The sequence below is a fragment of the Pagrus major genome, chromosome 2 (assembly GCF_040436345.1).
Source record: "Pagrus major chromosome 2, Pma_NU_1.0".
Lineage (NCBI taxonomy): Eukaryota > Metazoa > Chordata > Actinopteri > Spariformes > Sparidae > Pagrus > Pagrus major.
The window spans coordinates 26,395,354-26,413,700 of NC_133216.1; the positions used below are offsets into that span (position 1 = coordinate 26,395,354).

Below are 18,347 nucleotides of genomic sequence, written 5' to 3' on the forward strand. Positions count from 1 at the left end.
TCAAATCGTGAGTTGCCAAAGACTCACACCCTAACTACGATGCATTTATATATAACTATTATCAATGCATCTCCACTAATTAAATGTTTTTATTTCTGTAAATGATTCCTTTTTGTGCACTGTGTGACTACTTGCTACTTTTAGAAAGCAGCATACTTGTAATAATCCATAACTAAAATAAACAGATGAATTTACTTCCATTATCTCATGCTCACGCTCAACCATCCTCACCAAAACTCAAGAAGTAGCCCAGATGTTTCACAATCTAATTGGTTCAGCCATAACGAAAGTACAACCTGGCCTTACAAAATTGTTACAGGCAATTATAATTTCGAGAATTGGGTTTTTACATTCATTATTTATTATTCTATAATTATCCACTTTTCTGCATCAAGACATGATCTTTCAAGAGAGAATCACACACAGAACACATTTAACAATCGATTGAAGCACTTGAGAATTTGCTTGGCCCTTGGATGTAAAAAAGTTTATCTTACACTGATTAAGGTATGGTCTAGAGGAGGGAGTAAAGAGACATGGGAGAGAGTGAGAGCTGACTGGAGGCCTACCTGTGGACATAAAGAAGGGGATTCGGAACTTGCCACTGAGGACACGTGCCCGCAAATTTTGTAGAGTGCTGCCGTCGAATGGCAAGGCGCCGCACACCAACACATATAACACCACACCTAAGCTCTACACAGAGAAAAGACAGCAGGAAACAAAACATTAGTACAGCTTTTCTAAATAGGGCATAAACAAACAATTACTCTTATTATTAATATATCCAGACCGCTACAGTCTTTTGAAGAAATTGGGTGCTATAATTTAAAGACAAAAACTCGTCAGGGCCTGTCTCTTCCGCGTTCATTCATTCAATCAGGATTCTTTTTTCATGTATTTGTCTTCCTGGAAAGTTCAAGCCAGTTAGTTACACCCTGTGTTGCAGCCCAGCGGGGCCTTATGCATACCTAAAAGTCTACTCACCCATATATCTACTTTAGGTCCATCATATTCCTTGCCCTCAAAGAGTTCTGGTGCGGCATAGGGAGGACTGCCACACCATGTCTTCAACAGCTGGCCTCGAGAAAACAGGTTACTGAAGCCAAAATCTGACAGGGGGAGAGGAGAAGTTTATTCAATCTTATTGCTTTCTTCTACAGAGTAAATTCAACCAACCCAGGAAAATGCTCCAAAAGCACATGTTGACACATGCCTTCGCCCACTCACCAAGACAGCCCAAAACCACTATATTAAGCTTCCCACCCATACATTCTTAAGTGAAAACACACACACACACACACACACACACAAACCTGCGATTTTGATGTTGAGGTTGTGGTCCAGCAGCAGATTCTCAGCCTTTAGGTCTCTGTGGACGATGTTGCGGCAGTGACAGAAATGGACTGCTGCAACAATCTGCTTGAACTTCTTCCTGGCGTCTTTTTCCGCCATACGCCCATGAGCCACCAAGTGGTCTGCACATAAACATACACAGTACAGTTTAAATATTTTGGTACTCAGTTGTATCTTTCAATACATAGGAAGTGAAGCCTATGATTTTGATTTAGCCTAATAAATCACAACATTAATCATCGAGGAGGAATGCAAAAGGGATTTTTAATCCTTTAGAAAACAGAAATGGGACATAGGGGAGAAGACATGACTCAGAGTTTCAGACAAGCAATTTCAACTGTACAAATAATTGGTACAAAAGGAGTAAATAATGGAAAAACATGTAATCAAGCTGTGTTAAAAATGAAGATGCAGTGCAAATGAACCAAACATGTGATAAATAAATAAAACCCTCCCAAATCCAAAATATTTGATAGATTTGGACTTTTTCCTTAACAAAATTGCCAGACAAACAATGAAGCAGAGGAAGAGACAATAACAAATCTATACAATCTACATCAAGGTAACAGTGGGGAACACACTTACCGAATATCTCTCCACCGCTAGCGTACTCTGTTACCAGATAGATCATCCTCTCCGTCTCCATCACCTAAAAACATTAATAAATGATAAACAAGTTGGACCTATAGACCCTATGACAGGCCAACATTCAGTATTGGGCGGTTCACCCGTTACACAACAGAATGAGTAAGCATTGTTTGGCATAAAAACGGCAAGATTTAAATAGAACAAAAACTGCCATTTACTTGGTGTAGTTTCCAATGTATGTGTAAGGATTTCAGCATCAGGTTTAATTGTTTATAACTGCTGGGGGCCGTTTTAGACAAGATGCTGTAAAAGCTGGACTGTGACAAGTTGGTTTGGTTAAACAATCCCAACACAGCTGGAAAACATGGGTTGCAAAAACACACAGAAAACTCTCTTTTCTTAAAGCAACATTTTGTAACTGTTTTAACTTATATATAACGGCTTCAAAATCATTCTGATGGTACAGTGTCTTGTCATAGGGTGACTGGTGTCTCCCGTCTCAGCCACTCTGTCCTCCTATCACTTGTTTCTAGACTACTTCAGTGAGAGGGTAGAATCACAGCGTTACATACATCTTTACTTCTAGAATGAGAGTTTTGTTTGTAGTTACACCTACATTACGTCTGACAAATTGTTACAGACCTGGGATATCTACGACAGTGGGGTTTCACTCAAACTGTGGGTGGTGCCCAATCACACAAAATGCCAATTTCTACATACACATTAACTTCTACCACTGAGTCTTACCAAAGAGAAGTTCTTAAGCAGCAGACTGGTGGTACTAGGCAGCCTCGCAGATATGTAACACCTCAGCAGCATGTGACAGCTGTGTCGCTTAACTGCTGGCATGCATGCGCGTGTGTCCCTACAGGTCTGCTGCTGTACTGCTACTACTGCCCACCCCATCTTTCTACATTGAGTTTGCCTTTGATAAAGATCAATAATAATGATGTGGTGATTTTCCTTTAGCCTCGTTTAGAGAGAGAGAGCCACAGACAGAGACAGAGAGATTGAGAGGGAGGGAGGGAATGCACCAGAAATTCCCTTCATCTGTTGATTCTACTTTTTTCATGTGTGTGACACATTCTACAGATAATGACACTAATTATAGTGAAACACTGGTGTGATGTCGATATGGCTATCCACAGATTCGTCAATCTACTTTTGTTGAGAACCGTGCGCTTGACACAGAAAAAAGGCAAGACTTTGAATCTCTAGATGACGTGCCACTGTAGCTGCTCGTGTGCCACTCTGCTCATGCAGGCTGTGCGGCTGTTTAGCCTGTTCCGCTGCGCAGCGAAAGAGGTTTTGCAACATTTACGCAGGCAATGTGGCCTTAGCATAACCATGAATGTGAAAACAGAGTACAAAATTAGCACCAGCCACAAGCCACCAGCCAAAATGCGGTAATATGGTAAATTTGCTTCACATACCAGCCAGAAAACAAACAATGCTAATTTACAGAGTGGCTGGTAAAATGTGAACATTCCATAGCCATTTGGCCGATGGACAAGAAAAAACTTAATTTTGCACCCTGTGTGAAGAAGAACTGTTTATTTTTCCCAGAAAAAAAATATCGACATAGTAATTTTTCCATGTACATTTTATAATTTAAAAACCAAACATCTACGCATTCTTCAACACTTTGGTACAGTTAACCCAAAAAACAATGGTAGTTAACTATTCTGCTAGATTCTGCTAAATCAACACATACTTTATTTGTCCTTTCCCTATTGAGCCATGGGTCACAGGTGTAAGATGTGAGCAGTGTGCGTTATCAGCTCAGTGGGTGAGTGCGAGAGTGTACCTGGTAGAGGCGGATGATGTGGGGGTGCTTCAGCAGCTTCATGATTTGCACCTCTCTGAAGATCTTTTTCAGGTTCTCATCGTCCAGCTGGGTCTTATCCACTATTTTTATAGCCACCTGGAGACAGAGATGGAGATGGAGGAAGAGATAAGGATGAGATAAGGTGTCAAAAAGAGAAGCAGGGAAGCAGGGGGTATAGAAGAGAGAGGAGACAAAACAAGAAAGAACGTATCTTAAAACAGGCAGTATGTTTACCACCTCTTTAATACAGACAATATATTCACGTTACTGATATGTGGCTAAAAACTTAAATTACAGGCAACAGTTCTATGGCATGGGTCCAGTGCCCCTGCAATATTGCTGTGATTTTATTTTTTTTTATTTTTTTTTATTCATATGCACAATGATAAAAAACAAGAATTATATTTAATAATAGAAAGGCAAATAATTGTGCAGGAGAGGAAAAGAAGCCCAAAGGGCTTATATGTATTCCTCCCCCTCAATATAAAATCACTAAAACAAATTAACCAATAGAAAAAAAAAAGGAAAAAAAAAAAGATAAACACAAGATGACACAATAATCATAGAAGTGCAAAGTGCCAACAAAATAACCAGTAAAGAAAGAAGCTAAGGTGAGGGTGTGAGTCAGAGACTCAAATCTACGTGACCGCTAATCGATTAACAAATGCACAAAAATAATAAATAAACACAAAAAGTTACCAGTCACAAAAAAAACAAAAACACAAGAAACCATTAGGAGATACTGCCACCTCTTGAGATGTTCAATAGCTAAATGGCGTGTTGTCAAACACAGTGCTTTCTCTGGATTCCAGTTTGTTTGGGTAACTTGACCTGAGCCGTGACCTTTGACTGTGAGCACCACTCTTGCATAACTGCTGAGCCCTCGACAATGGCTCCAGCAGTGTGGACAGTGATGGTGTGTGACAGGGGCTTTGCTCAGCCACTTAGGAATGGGTAGACCACTTTAATGACTTACTCAAGCGAAGTTAATGGGGCTGCCCCAAAACACGGCCTCTCCCAAAAATAGATGAGCAAGTAAAGTGTGTGTGAAAAAATGACAAGCATGCACCCTGCATCAACACACGCACACATGCGCGCACACACACACAAACCACCTCATCCGTTAAATTCTGTTGAGTGCCATCACAAGCTCTCCTTTTCCTGATAACAGACATGAAGAAGTTGAGCCCTCTGAAGGCTGACTTCCTGTTACAGACAGGAAGGGGAAGTGAGGGAGAGCAAAGAGAGGGCTCCTGAGAGAGTACAGAACCACATCCAACAGTGGCATTAATCCAGATCAGTGTGTGTCTGTGTTTAGCTTCATGTCAAGGACATTGGACAATTGTGGAAAACATGTGTATTGGTAGAGATTGTGTCTTTTGATTATCAAATTATGCAATTTCTGTGAACGACCTGAATGCCCAATCAAAACAATAACACTTGTATTTCTTTAGCCCTTTTCACACAGAGATTCCGCATTATCGCCACAATGAAGGCTCGCCTTTACACCGCTTTTGTTGGTTCACACTGAACCAAGCAGCGCTGGCATAAAGCTGCTCCAGTGTGTCATTTCATACAGCATGCTGGCATCGCGGAACAAAAAGAGGCGTAATAACATTGAGATCTGTGTGGGTTTTTTAAACATGTTTCCCTGTGTCCACCTGTTAATCTAAACATGTGTCCGCCAACTGTTTATAATCATATGGATGCTGTTATAATGTGTTGTGATTGAGATCCTGACCCACCATGTATCGTGGAAAGAGACAAAGTAAAGTTTTTTGTTCTAAATTACATCACATAATCGCCATCGGTAAATAGCGAACCCCTTCTGACTCTCACTCGGGAGGAAGAATTTTCCAGGGGAAAGTTCAGTCTCGATCAGGATGGTTGACCGTTGCAGTGATTTTTTCAATACAAGTTGCCAGAGATAGTCACTACAATAACACAATAGTGGAAGGCTAGAAAGACATGGTGAGTTAAAGTTTTTTGCTCTAAGTCGCGTCACATAATCACCACCATTCGATTGTGGGAACTGTCTGGCTCTCAGTGCCGAGGACAGACGCTGTTTTTCGAGCAAAAATGTGATGAAGAGCTGGTAGGTCAGACAGGATGACAGACAATTTTCCACTCAATATTTTTCTTCCTCATACAAGATGCTGAAGACACGACCTGTTACCACATGACTGTTGTTTGGTATCTTAACTTTGCCTTGTGGCAGTGTTTCTCATTGATTTGATGAGTGAAGGATCTGTTTAGTTGTCAGACTGTGAACACCATCAGACCGACACACCCCTGTCCCGCGCTGCCACCATTTCCATTCATACAGAGGTTGTCTCGTCTCTGTTGCGGCTCTGTTACTACCTCCGGTGGCGGATCAGAGGCAGAACAAAACTGTCCCCCATTCTGCCTCTGTGACTTTCACACAGACGGCATGGCGGAACATCAGCGCAAGATTCCCGCCTTGAAAGGGCAGTGTGAATGGGGCTTTGGATTGGCATATTACAGCTGAAAATTTAAAGACAGCCATATCCAGTTTAAAGATACTAAACACCAGCAAAAAATAGCATTATTAAATACAACAACAACTCTTGTCATGTCTGTATGTATTTATGAATGTATGGGTTTAGAAATTGTGTCTGGGTGTTATTTTAAGCTTGAGGAATCTATTCTTGGCCATGGCAGTCATCCAAGTTTTGTTGATGTAATCACTCCTTCTGCATCCTGGTAACAACCACAGACTGTACAAATAGTGGATGCAGTCTGAAACCGAATCCAATGGCCAAGCGTCTTAAACCTGCATTCTTTCTAATGGCCAGCAGGGGGCAACTCAACTGGTTGCAAAATAAGAGGTCTGACAGTATTTTAGCTAAAGAGAAATGACCCTTTTTCTCACCTGATGTATTATGCCGGTAAACAGTTTCCTAATGAGTTCAATCGTTAGCTTCAAGTCTTCGTCAATACGGCATGATGTCCTTTGTGTAAGTTATGGTCCCATGATAAAGCGGGATTTACTTTAGGGTGTGGCTACATTGCGACTGACGAGTTATTACCACAGCGTGTCCTCTGGTTCTCAGTAAGACCTTCACAGGGTATCTTCCCCAGTTCTACAGTATTGTCCATATATGTATTGTATCATCACTTCTAGCTCCAAAAAAACAGGATGGTGGCAGCCATAATGCCAAACTCTAGGCTTCAAAACAATCAAAGGGTTACCTCAGGGGTGTGTTTACATTTGGGAACAGGACATCTGGATCACACTACACGTACACATTGGGGTTTGGCTGATCAGCCAATGGCTGACAGTCATTGATCACTGAGCCCTCTTCCATCGTGGCATTGGGATGATTGTAATGCCCTGACAGGCAAATCCAAGTCATCAGTGGCAGCGGTGTTTGAGGCAAACAGGCATGTGACCAGTGTACATCTTAAATGTTGGGTTTCCAGCTTTAGCTTCAGCCAAGGTACAGTAAATATGTTGTGACACAGTGTGAACCTTAGAAGCCTCAGTTCAGTCTGCTCTGCACTAGCTTCTATGACTATGGAATTTTCCATCAAAAGATCTGGGTTCACATACACACACACACACACACACACACACACACACACACACACACACACACACAAATACCCAAACACTCCTGAGAGGCCGGCTGCAATGAGATGAAGTGTCACATAGCCCCTCCGATCACAAGACAGTGACCTCAACACAGCACCATCCCAGAGCAGCTGGTGCCCAGCAGAGGAGAGTGGATCATTTACTGTACATTACAAAACACACACTAACTGGTATTATAAAAAATAACACTAACAAGAAATAAAAGCTGCTGATGCAACAAAAGCAGATTTAAAATAGTTTAAAATAAAATACCAATCTTACAAAAAACATTCAAGAATGTAATGGGAAATTAATAGCTAAAAGAACAATCAATTTATGCTAATGTATCTGGCTTTTTCAAATTCCTTACTATGCCCTAGTGATGACAAAGCTGCCAGCGCCAGTAAAAATAAATAAACAAATAAACAGATAAATAAATAAATAAACAAACAAGTCTGTAATTATTTACACAGGAAGCATCAGTTGAAGCATTTCTCCAAAGTCAGTCAGCAGCCACAGCTTTGTCAGTGGATACAACTGGCGAGTCGCGCTGATTTGCTTTTCCATCACCAGTTTTACTGCACCGAATTGAGCTGAGCTGCGCCCGCAATGGACCTGCTCAGGAGTAGGGCCAAGCCATGCCTATTCTGCCTCTTGCGACTGCGGCCAACCCATAACGAGAACCTGTCTCCCCTTCAAACAAGTTTGTGTTGCAAATCGATACTCAACTGTATGATTTTGGGTGGGAAACCTGACAGAAAGATGTTTTTAAAAGTCAGTGTGTTCAGCTCTCAGTACCATTGTAGCTTCTGACTGAATCTCTTTAGTTTCTCTGCTCCTGTTTTTACTTTCTAACATCTGCTGTGTTTTACCGTTTCGTTGCGTTTGCTTTCAGGTGTTTTGGTAGTATTGTTTAGTTAATGCTGGTGAATATATAATGTTTCCTGTAATGCTGCTTCATAATAAAAACTTTTAAATCACTTAATAACAGGGGGCTATTATTGTGAAGGAGTTATACGAAATGAAACATGCCTTTAACTAAATTATTGGAGCCACTTTGTTAGCAGTGATTCTTTGATAGTACTGTAAGAATTGAGACATGCTTTTAATCAGGTAGCCCAGTTGTGGTAGAAATGCAAATCCCTGCCATGCCGGGATGCCACGCCGAGTCAAACAGAGTGGAGCAGGACCAGCAGACCTAATGGAAAAATGTGCATGAGTCTAAGACCCAAGTCCAACCCATTCTCCATCCCTAGATGAGGTAAAAGCTCAAAACATTCTTTTTCTGACATTGCCACATGCTGCTCTTACTAACTACTTTGAATCAATCATCCATGTGATCCAGGGCTGCAACTAACGATTATTTTTATTATCGATTAATCTGCTAGTATTCATTTTTTTACAAAAAAAAAAAGCAAAATACTCATTTTTCGAAGAACACAAAGTAACATATTCAAATTGCTTGTTTTGCCTAACCAGCAGTCCGAAAACAAAATACTCCATTGTCAAAAATGACAAAGACAGGCAGAAAATCCTTACACTGAGGAAGCTGAAAGCAGCAAATGTTTGACATTTTTGCTTGAAAAAGACCTGAAACAGTCGGACAGTTGTCATGTTATTACTAAGCTGTATCAGGCAGAACCTGGCAGGTCTTGTCTCATTATCAGCCTAGCCACTAGATAAAAGCTTGAACATCTCATGAATTTAATACCTGGCTTTTGGAAGTTTACAACAACAATGCACCTACCATAGGATCTAGTTAGACTGAGATTACTGAAAGCTTGTTAGGACCATATACAACACTTGCCCCATTTTAAGCCACACTTAAAGGGGGCAAATGTCCTCCAAATAGATGAGTCATCTAATCTGCACTCCTTAACTCATCCTCTGCACGCCAACATAAAAAAACTGTTCTATATTTATGACTTATTATTTATCAATTTAGCTGTAAAATTTCTTTGGAGAGTTGTATATAGGGACTACAAATTTCATCTTGTTATAAAAAAACTTGTTGTAAAATGATAAATGAATGATCTTGAATCTTGAAAATCAGACAGCATTAAAAGCGATTGATTTACATTTTAGCCATCAAGCATTCTGTAGAATATTCACTTTGAAAACATCCCTCCATGACTAAACTATAATGAGGCTAATCCTTAACAGAGAATTGGGCCTATGGTGTAACGTCTACAGTGGGAAGCTGGGAGAAGTGCACATACACTCAGTGGTGCGGTCATATTATGTATGAGGTTAACCTTCATCAACAGGTGACACAGATTACAGCATGCACAGGGGGTGTAATGCTCAGGCTTAACCCATATCAGCACGTGAGAGCGTTTAACGTGCACTAGCATACACGCACACACACACCTATTTTCATGTCAAAAGCATGGCATCATGGGTGCAAACCTAGGCTTAGTACCAAACTAAAATTGTGGCATGTGCGTGTGTGTATTAAGTCACGAGGACATCACAAAGCATCATACACACAGAATAAGGTCACGGCAGGTCAGCACTATGACTGTATTATGCGTGTGCTCACACACACAGGGATGAAAGCGAACAGGCAGTATGAGTCAGCACAATGCCTTTCAGAGATGTTCTACTTGTGTGTTGTGCACTTGTATGAGTTTATGTGTGGAAATGACTCAGATGAGTGTGTCAGGCTGAAAGTACAAGACTGGGGACATGCTACAGTGTTTAAAAACTGGACATCACACATTCATCTGCCATTTGCAGTTTTTTCCCCTCTTAAATAGCAGAGCCCACACTTTGTGGTGGGTACATTTTAGGGGATATGCAGACCTAACCGTAACCACTATCTGGCAACTAGTTTTGAATAAGACACACCTATACATCACAATGGCCACTGGCATAGGGAGAATCACACATGACAACTAGTTTCATTAGTGCAATCATGACAGCCTAATTACCATTTTATTTATAGAGCAAACACACAGATCCAATATGGAGGCGGCAAAAAAGGAATTATAAAAACACCAAACTGCAGTCAGCAGCACATGACACATCACCACCCCAACCAGGTTGACGCTGTACAGTCCACATTCCCATCTTGACAGTGATTGTTACTTACAAAGAAGAAACCAGCAGATCCAGTTTGGTACTGGCTTTACCACAACACACATATCTCTATACTGACCAAATAAGGAGCGGTGAATACCCAAATTGTTCCTAATGAAATGCTTCAACACAACACGCCATTGTTTGGGTATCAAATTCAGAATTCTGACATCTTGCCCTAAAGTTGAGATTGAAAAAGTCAACATTTTTTAATCATGCAACCTTCCAGTTCACCCAAAACACAATGTCTCCGTACTACAACATAGAACAGCCTTTAACATCTATTTTTTTTTGCTCTACTCTGTCTCTACTGCTTTACTTGAACTATATCGTCATTGGCTGTAAAAGGTCTTCCATTCATACACCATCTAATCATCTACCATCCCATCATATCATCTCTGCCTGTCCACTGCTATCAAATATTCACAGTACAGTTGCAATGATTAGTTGATTTATCAATTGGTAGATATATAATGGCAAACTAGGAGTGGGCCATCTGACAATTTTAGATCATGATCAATCTTGAAGGCATCCCACAATCTACTTCTCAGGTGAGTTGTAGAGATTGCAGTATTTGTAACTTTACAGAGCTCACAAAATAACAGAACCAAGTTAGCCAACTATATGGCTATGTTGATTATACAAATTACTTACATGGTATTGCGTATTGCAAATAATGCAACCTGAATAATAGGTTGCTTTATTTACAATACATGGCAGAAGAGGAGATTATAACCAATAAATAATATGTCTATATATATATCTAATATATATATATATATATCTAATATATATATTATATTATATTATTTTTATATATAATATATATATATATATATATATATATATATATATATATATATATATATATATATATATATATATATATTATATTATATACATATATACACATATATATATATATATATATATATATATATAGCTATATATGCAAGTGGCTGGTAGATTTGCTTCACTAACCTGCCAAAAACAATGATAATCTATTGAGTGGCTGGTAAAATTTCAACATGCACTAGCCATTTGGCCGGTGGACAAAAAGTAAATTTTGCAACTTGTCTCCGAATGTATTGGACCAGTGTGTACAATTTTGTGAATCAATGAGCAGGACTGCTTCATGGCAGAATTGTTTTTTTGTTTTTTCTTGTATGATTTTTGCATTTAGGCATCTAAGTATGACTGCATTGTAGAGGTGGGAACCCCAAGCGCACCTGACAAATTATTTTGCATCCAGCTTATAGCTTTGGTAAACAAAAAAAACAATCATAATATGACATGACAGACAATGAGCTCAGCCAATGGCAAATCAGCTTCATTCAGAATTGGTGGTTGAGGGCAGGAACCACCATCATCACTATGGAAACCAGTGAGACTTCAACGGAGCGACCTTCTCCAACAAGGAGCCTTGGCAACACACTGGCCTCTGACAACAAACAGTGCTGTGGGTGATGATGGCGCAGAGTTGTGATTTTTAACTGCCATGTACCATTCACCAACACACACATGCACATTAACTGCTGCAATCAAACGGGGGCAGAAACATGTGCTGATATGGTTCATGAGGAGCAGGATAGTACTGATGAAGCACACTGTCCTCCCTTCTGTCATGTAACAGAGATATGCATACATAGTCTGGACTGTGTTCTTCTCATTTTGAAGCTGACTCGCTGCAGATTCACACAACTCAGAATGCAACAGAAGACGACTAGAGGGCAGGAAGGTAAGTCAAGCAGAAACGCAGCCTTTGTCATATTATTCACCCAAATTAAATCACATTTGAGTGTGCGTATATGCGCCTCTGAGAACCAGAAAGGGGATGAGGTATGCTGTATGTTGGAGAGCCGTGCGTGAGTCTGTGTGTGACTGAGGGAGTGAGTGAAATTGTTACACAGTACATTAGGCCTGTTACCTAACGCTTGCCATCCTGCCTGCCCTCTTCCTCTTGCTCATCCTTCTCGTGCCTAAAAACACTCAAGAGGAAAGGGGAGAAGACAGGAAAAGAGGAAAAAAAAGAGCAGGAGAAAGGGCCCGATTCCCCACAGATAGACAGGTCAGGACATGTTGCACAGTGCCATTTTTTTACCAATCCCGCTCACCTTGCTGTGGGCACAACAAGAGCTTTTCAAAGTCTGTCTTTACTTGTTCCTTAGTCAGGTCATACAAGGGCACTGACCATACCTCCTTTGTCAAGCTATTACACACAAGTATGCACATGTACAAGTATACAATGGTAGCCCTGCGCATTCACTGCATTTCAGTGGGCTTATCAAACAGGACAAACACTCACAAGGAAACACTCCACTATGATATAAAAACATCCACTCAAATATGATACACTGCTGGAAAAAGGTAACAATACTGAAGGCATAAAAGCAGTGCACATTGTGAAGACTATTAAGGCCAACACAATAAGTAAGCACGTCAGTGCTGAAAGATCATTAAAATCTTGATAATCATTTTATTAATGTAATCTATTATGACAGAAAAATTTCTACTCATTTCTGGCGACAGTTTAATAAACGGAGATTACCAACTACAATGGCACTCAGGTAGAGCGCATACCTCTGCCAAGGGCCCACAGTCCCCTTTAGTATTCACCCATAGATACCAGCCACCTAAATACAACTGTTTTTTTCTTTTTCATTAAGACCCATGCATTATTCCCTGAGAAAGTAACAAAAGATTTTGAAAAACACACCATTTCACATTGTTAAAGAAAAATCCCACTTAAACCCACCAAGAACGGGCTTTTGTGTGCAATGGGAATGTGTACACTCTGCATTTACACCCGGGTCAATTGAATCTGCAGCAGAGATGGGTTTTTATCACCTCGGCTCTGCTTTGATCTAAACATAAGACCCGGGCGAACCTGCTAAATTCTGACGTATTTCCCACCGAGCCAAGTGATAACGTGTTATCAACATCAGGTGGTGACGCGAAAATAAGGAAGGAATTTGGGATGCGGTCCCCGTTTCCGGCGCACTCGTGACATGAAACGTGACATCAGTGACGTACAGATAAAAACACTTCAGATAAAAATCACAGACAGGCTGCCTTGCATGCTGGAAGTGGGAATGGGGTGAATAGGCGATTTTTAGTGGGTTGACCAGGCTTTAAAATAACCCCTGTAGACATGCTAATTTTGGAGGAAAAGCACCATTTGTGTGATACCCATGAAGCGACCTGTGTTTACACTGAACATTTCTTTAATAGCCATGTACAAGTTCAACATCACATTTCAACATTCGATAAAGTTATCAAGGACATTTTACCATGAATTTGTGCTGGAAACTCAGAATACTTGACTAGATCACATTAAAGAATCAAAACAGACTTGGAATTCAAATTGCAACATTTTATAATCTAAATAGTCTATAAAGATATGTCAATATGTACAGAAAAATAATTCTAATTATTTTGGTAATCTATCTATAATTTGGTTGTTTATTCAGTTAAAATGTGAAACATTTGCTCATTTGTCTGCCATTTATCTCTGCTGCTTTATACAATATAAATGAAATATATTTGTTATGGTCTGTTGATCAGACAAAGGAAGCAATTTGAAAATGTCACTTCAAGCTTCGGATAATTGTGATGTGCATAGTCACCTATTTTGTTTTTTTATAAATGTTTTATAGATTGAACAATTCTTGTATATTGATCTTAGCTACTACATCATTTTTGCAAAATCAAAATGAGCATCAGAGAGAGAAAAAAGCTGTTGGTGGCCATGAACTAATTGGAAAAAAGTCTAAAATATCACAAGAAATGATGGTTTGGTTACAGTGTACCCAAGCACGGGGTTTATAAAGTCTCCCAAAACTAAGGGTTGAGGGGTCATGACCAGCAATAAAGTTTATGAAGAGACACAACAACCTGAAATCAACATTTATCAAGATAGCAGCCAAGTGAAGCTGAACTGTATCAAGCACAGTCTCTGTGTGAGAGTATCAAAACTCCTGCTTTGACTTCTACTTCACTAGCTGGCCTTTGTACAGAGCAGATGAACTTTCACTATTACACCATCCAGGTGCAGCACACCAGCTATGTGCCATCAAAGGTTTGTGTTGTGTGACTGCCTCTATGTTAGCAACACCAACAGCCCTCGTTCCACAAGAATTAGCAAAATACGAGTTTGAAATGGCAGTGTGTTTTGGGGAAATAAACCTTAAACAAATTTCCTGTTGAATGTTCTAATATTTCTGAGAAAAACAGTGAGTAAATGAGGGAGACAGGGACCATCCCTTTCTGGGCTTCCAAGCTACCAAGTATAAATAACCAGGTCCTCCTCTGTGTGACTGCACTGCAGGATATCATCTAGCTCCAACTAACAACTGAGAGAGTTGTTCGGCTATTTTTGACTCGTCAGCATTTCTCATTGGATAATTATAAAAACCTAGGCCATAGAACAAGAATATAAAGCGCATTTCATCTGATGACTGATCATCATATCCATATTCATGATATCCACAGGCATGTAAACGCACACTCCTATTCTTCTGATATTCATGAACGACTGGGGATGCTGAAACCCCTGAGCTAGCTGGTGAAAATCATGAGCTGACTGGTCCGTCTGTGACCACGATCAACAGACAACAAACAAGGCCTCTCTTTCATTCTGTCAGTCCGTGTTCCACTGTCATTTGTCCTCTGCCTGTCTCTCACACTCAGTTGACAGCCAGACACAATCACACACACATCCAGACAAGCATAAACAGGCTCACACACATGGAATACAGCTTCATATCCAGCTCATCAATCTGTCACTATAAAGTTGCTATAGTGTTTGTATTGCTTTTATAACAGATTACTAGTCTGTAAATGACATTACAATCATATCAACACAGTTAATGTCCTTCAAGAAACATCTTCTGCAGTGTTGAAAAACACTACATAGTACTCACTGGCCCAAAGTTTATTTTGGCCTCATCAAACTAAATGGAAGGTTCTCTGGGCTATGTGGTGCAAAGCATCCAAATGACTCGTGTCTGCCTGTCTGTGTGTATGTCAACAAGGGCATAGAGGTAAAGTTGCACACTCAGCCAAACGACAGACCTGTATTAGTGCCATTAGAATTAAAGGCTTTTCATCAGGTTTATAAAAAAAACAACAAATAATTAGATTGCAGGAGCTGTCTCTAGCAGGCTTCAGCTACTCCTGTTTATTCTGTTTATTGGAGCATCCATCATAAGGGATGTGCGTAGTGATCACAACAGTCATATCATCCGAGGAAGGTTTCTAATGTCATCTTATTGCAAGTATGGTTCCAAGTAGAAGCAAGGGCTGCAGAATGTCTCTAAGCTAAAATCTTTCTGATGCTGCTGTTGTCATATATATCAACTGAGGTGTTCTGATTCGTTATTTGTTTTGGCCATGATGAGCTTACACTACCAAGTCAGCCAAGAGGACACAGCCAACTTATCAGGTGGGACAAAAGACCACTCACAGGCAAATAAAACCTTGAACAATTGAGGCAAATGATACAATAGGTCAGTACAAAGGATAAACACTACTTGGAATATCTGAGCGATCCCTTCTGCTTGTAATGCAAACAATTGCAACTTCCCCTACCTCTCATTAAAGATCCAACCCTTCTGTTTACCACAAACACTAACAGACGCATTTCAAAAGCCTAGGTACAATAATAAGGGTCAAGATCAGAATAAAAGATTTGCAGCACAGGGCTGACTTGTGGCAGACCTCGATGTAACGCATCTACTCATCAGGAATGACAGTGTTTTGCATGTAGACCGTTTGTTCATAATAGTGTATGTTATTGAATTTGTCAATCATTCAGTGTACGGCTAACTGGCGCCTGTATATGCAAAAGCATCTACGTACATTCAGAGTGTGTGGTGGCAGTTTTGAAACCTCAAATTATGCCATGTCAATGTTTGCTTGTCCAGGAAGCTTCATGAAAATATCATCTAGCTGCTAGCTACAATTTATTTATCACAAAAAATCTGGTACACGAAGTTGAAATACAGCTTTGACAAACTGTTTAACTTAACGTTACACCACAACAAAATGGTTCTTTCATTAGAAGGAGGTAAGAAAGTTTCGTAACATGAAAGAATAAAAGAAAAGTGGTTTAGTTTTTTAATGTAAAATCTGTCTCTGTCAAAGCTACATCAAAAGCTAATGCGGCTCTGCCATAGTTGGCTTCAACCAGTTTTCGGAGGTAGTTGAACGTTGGACTTTCACAGAGAACTATTGATACTTGGGCTACCTACATCTATCAACTTTGAAAGTTCATAGTTAATTTAAAGTTATCCAGTAAGGTGCTAAGAACTTTTAACCTTGTGTGTTGGCATCTGTCTGAAAGATATCTGCGTGTAGCCAAACAGCTAATTAGCTAGTAAGCTAAGCTAGCTACCACAGTCGGAACGTTCTGTGTCTCCTCTTTTTCATCTTCGTCAATACCCTTCTCTCCGTCCTCTGCGCTTTGCCACACATTAACCTCAGGCCTTTCTAGCTTTCCTTAATAATACTACTATTTCACTAAGTGAAATCAGATTTATCTTATATTAAATGTGTTTGTATCTAGTAGTTAAAGGTGATGCCCCGTGTCTAACGGACCCCCGCAACACCAAGCAGCGGTGTCACCAAAGCGGGCTGGCCGCTGTGTCTCCAGAGCCTGAAGGCCCCAGCGTCATCCTGAGTACATGGTCGAAAAGGATTGAAATAAAACAATGACAACTTGTAATTGTTCACCTCTAGCGCTCGGACACCAGTTGTCTTACCTTTGCTTTGGTAATGATGTGTGTGGCTAGTTTAACAACCGCGAAATTTCCCTTGCCGATGGTCCGCTCGATTTCGTAGTGGCCCACTCGGGCTGGAGGGGGCCTGGTGGCCGAAGTGTGGCCAGGATTGGAGATGCACCCAGGGGCTGTGCTGGTACGACTGGGGTGGCTGATCCCGGAGGATGGCTGGGCTCGGTTCTGGGAGCCCATGCCTGCGTGGGTCGGTCGGGCAGAGTGCGTAATCCCGGCCGCAGTGGACCCAGCAGCACCTCCGCTTGACACGGCCGCCATCTTCTCGCCTCTCTGCGGGAACAACAAGCAGCCTTGCGCAGCGCGCATCGCGGGCACGCCCCCGCCCTGCGTCATTTTACGTAGAGCGCTCCTCCGCAGCGCCCTCTCTAGGTTGTAACCATGGTAACGATCAGCGTAACAAATGACTTCATACACAGAAACGTATTGTGGTTGCCTTGGCGACAAAGAAGTGCGCATTATCACTGTGGTTCCCATGATTCAGTGATTCCCTGCAAACTGCTGCACTGTGTATGATCTGCTAACACTGCAACAGATTTAAATCATCGAGTTGAGGAAAACAGACACACTTAAGTCGCAGTTTGACTCCATCAAAATAACAGATATATGTTCAATCAGCTGTTCCTGGCGGTCGATTCTGCAATGCCGTGAAGAGGTCCAGACAAATCATGGCCATGTATGGTGTTAGTGCACACCCTGCTACCATGATCTTCTTACACATTTTCACTCACTGCCAGCAGTGGGAGGACAGCTCGACCCCCCATGCTCTCGCACATAACCGCTAGGGGTTGAGTGGACCAGCAATAAATTACTGTTTTAATCAGACAATACTGATGTTTCCTGCATTACATTCATGCGATATTGTCCAAATTGTGAAAAGTGAAAATGTTTTTTAAAAAAGCACACTAAATTGGTGTGATGTCGCACACTTATTTGAAATTATACAACGTCATTCTAAAATAGGCCTATATCATGCAATAGCATGCCACACTACCATGTTTATTCTGCAAACTTGCTGCAGAATAGGCTGTTTTCTAGGGAGCTTTAGTATGTGGGGACAACTACAATGGTTGTATTCTATTCTGTAGGTTGTAGACAGCACCACTCCATG

At 40.7% G+C, this 18,347-nt stretch overlaps 1 protein-coding gene across 3 annotated transcripts in view; it reads right to left on the reverse strand.

Annotated features, from left to right (window-relative positions):
* Positions 1–17,513, reverse strand: part of sik3 (SIK family kinase 3) — a 37,183-nt gene extending 19,670 nt beyond the window's left edge. For all 3 annotated transcript variants that reach the window (XM_073462522.1, XM_073462528.1, XM_073462514.1), the window contains exons 1-6: positions 17,207–17,513; positions 3,749–3,865; positions 1,939–2,002; positions 1,314–1,475; positions 985–1,109; positions 570–693 (exon numbers count right to left, since the gene is read on the reverse strand). In XM_073462522.1, coding sequence (XP_073318623.1) covers positions 570–693; positions 985–1,109; positions 1,314–1,475; positions 1,939–2,002; positions 3,749–3,865; positions 17,207–17,497 — 883 coding nt within the window. In that variant the 5' untranslated portion in view covers positions 17,498–17,513. The remainder of the gene's footprint in view (positions 1–569; positions 694–984; positions 1,110–1,313; positions 1,476–1,938; positions 2,003–3,748; positions 3,866–17,206) is intronic.
* Positions 17,514–18,347: the final 834 nt, after the last annotated feature.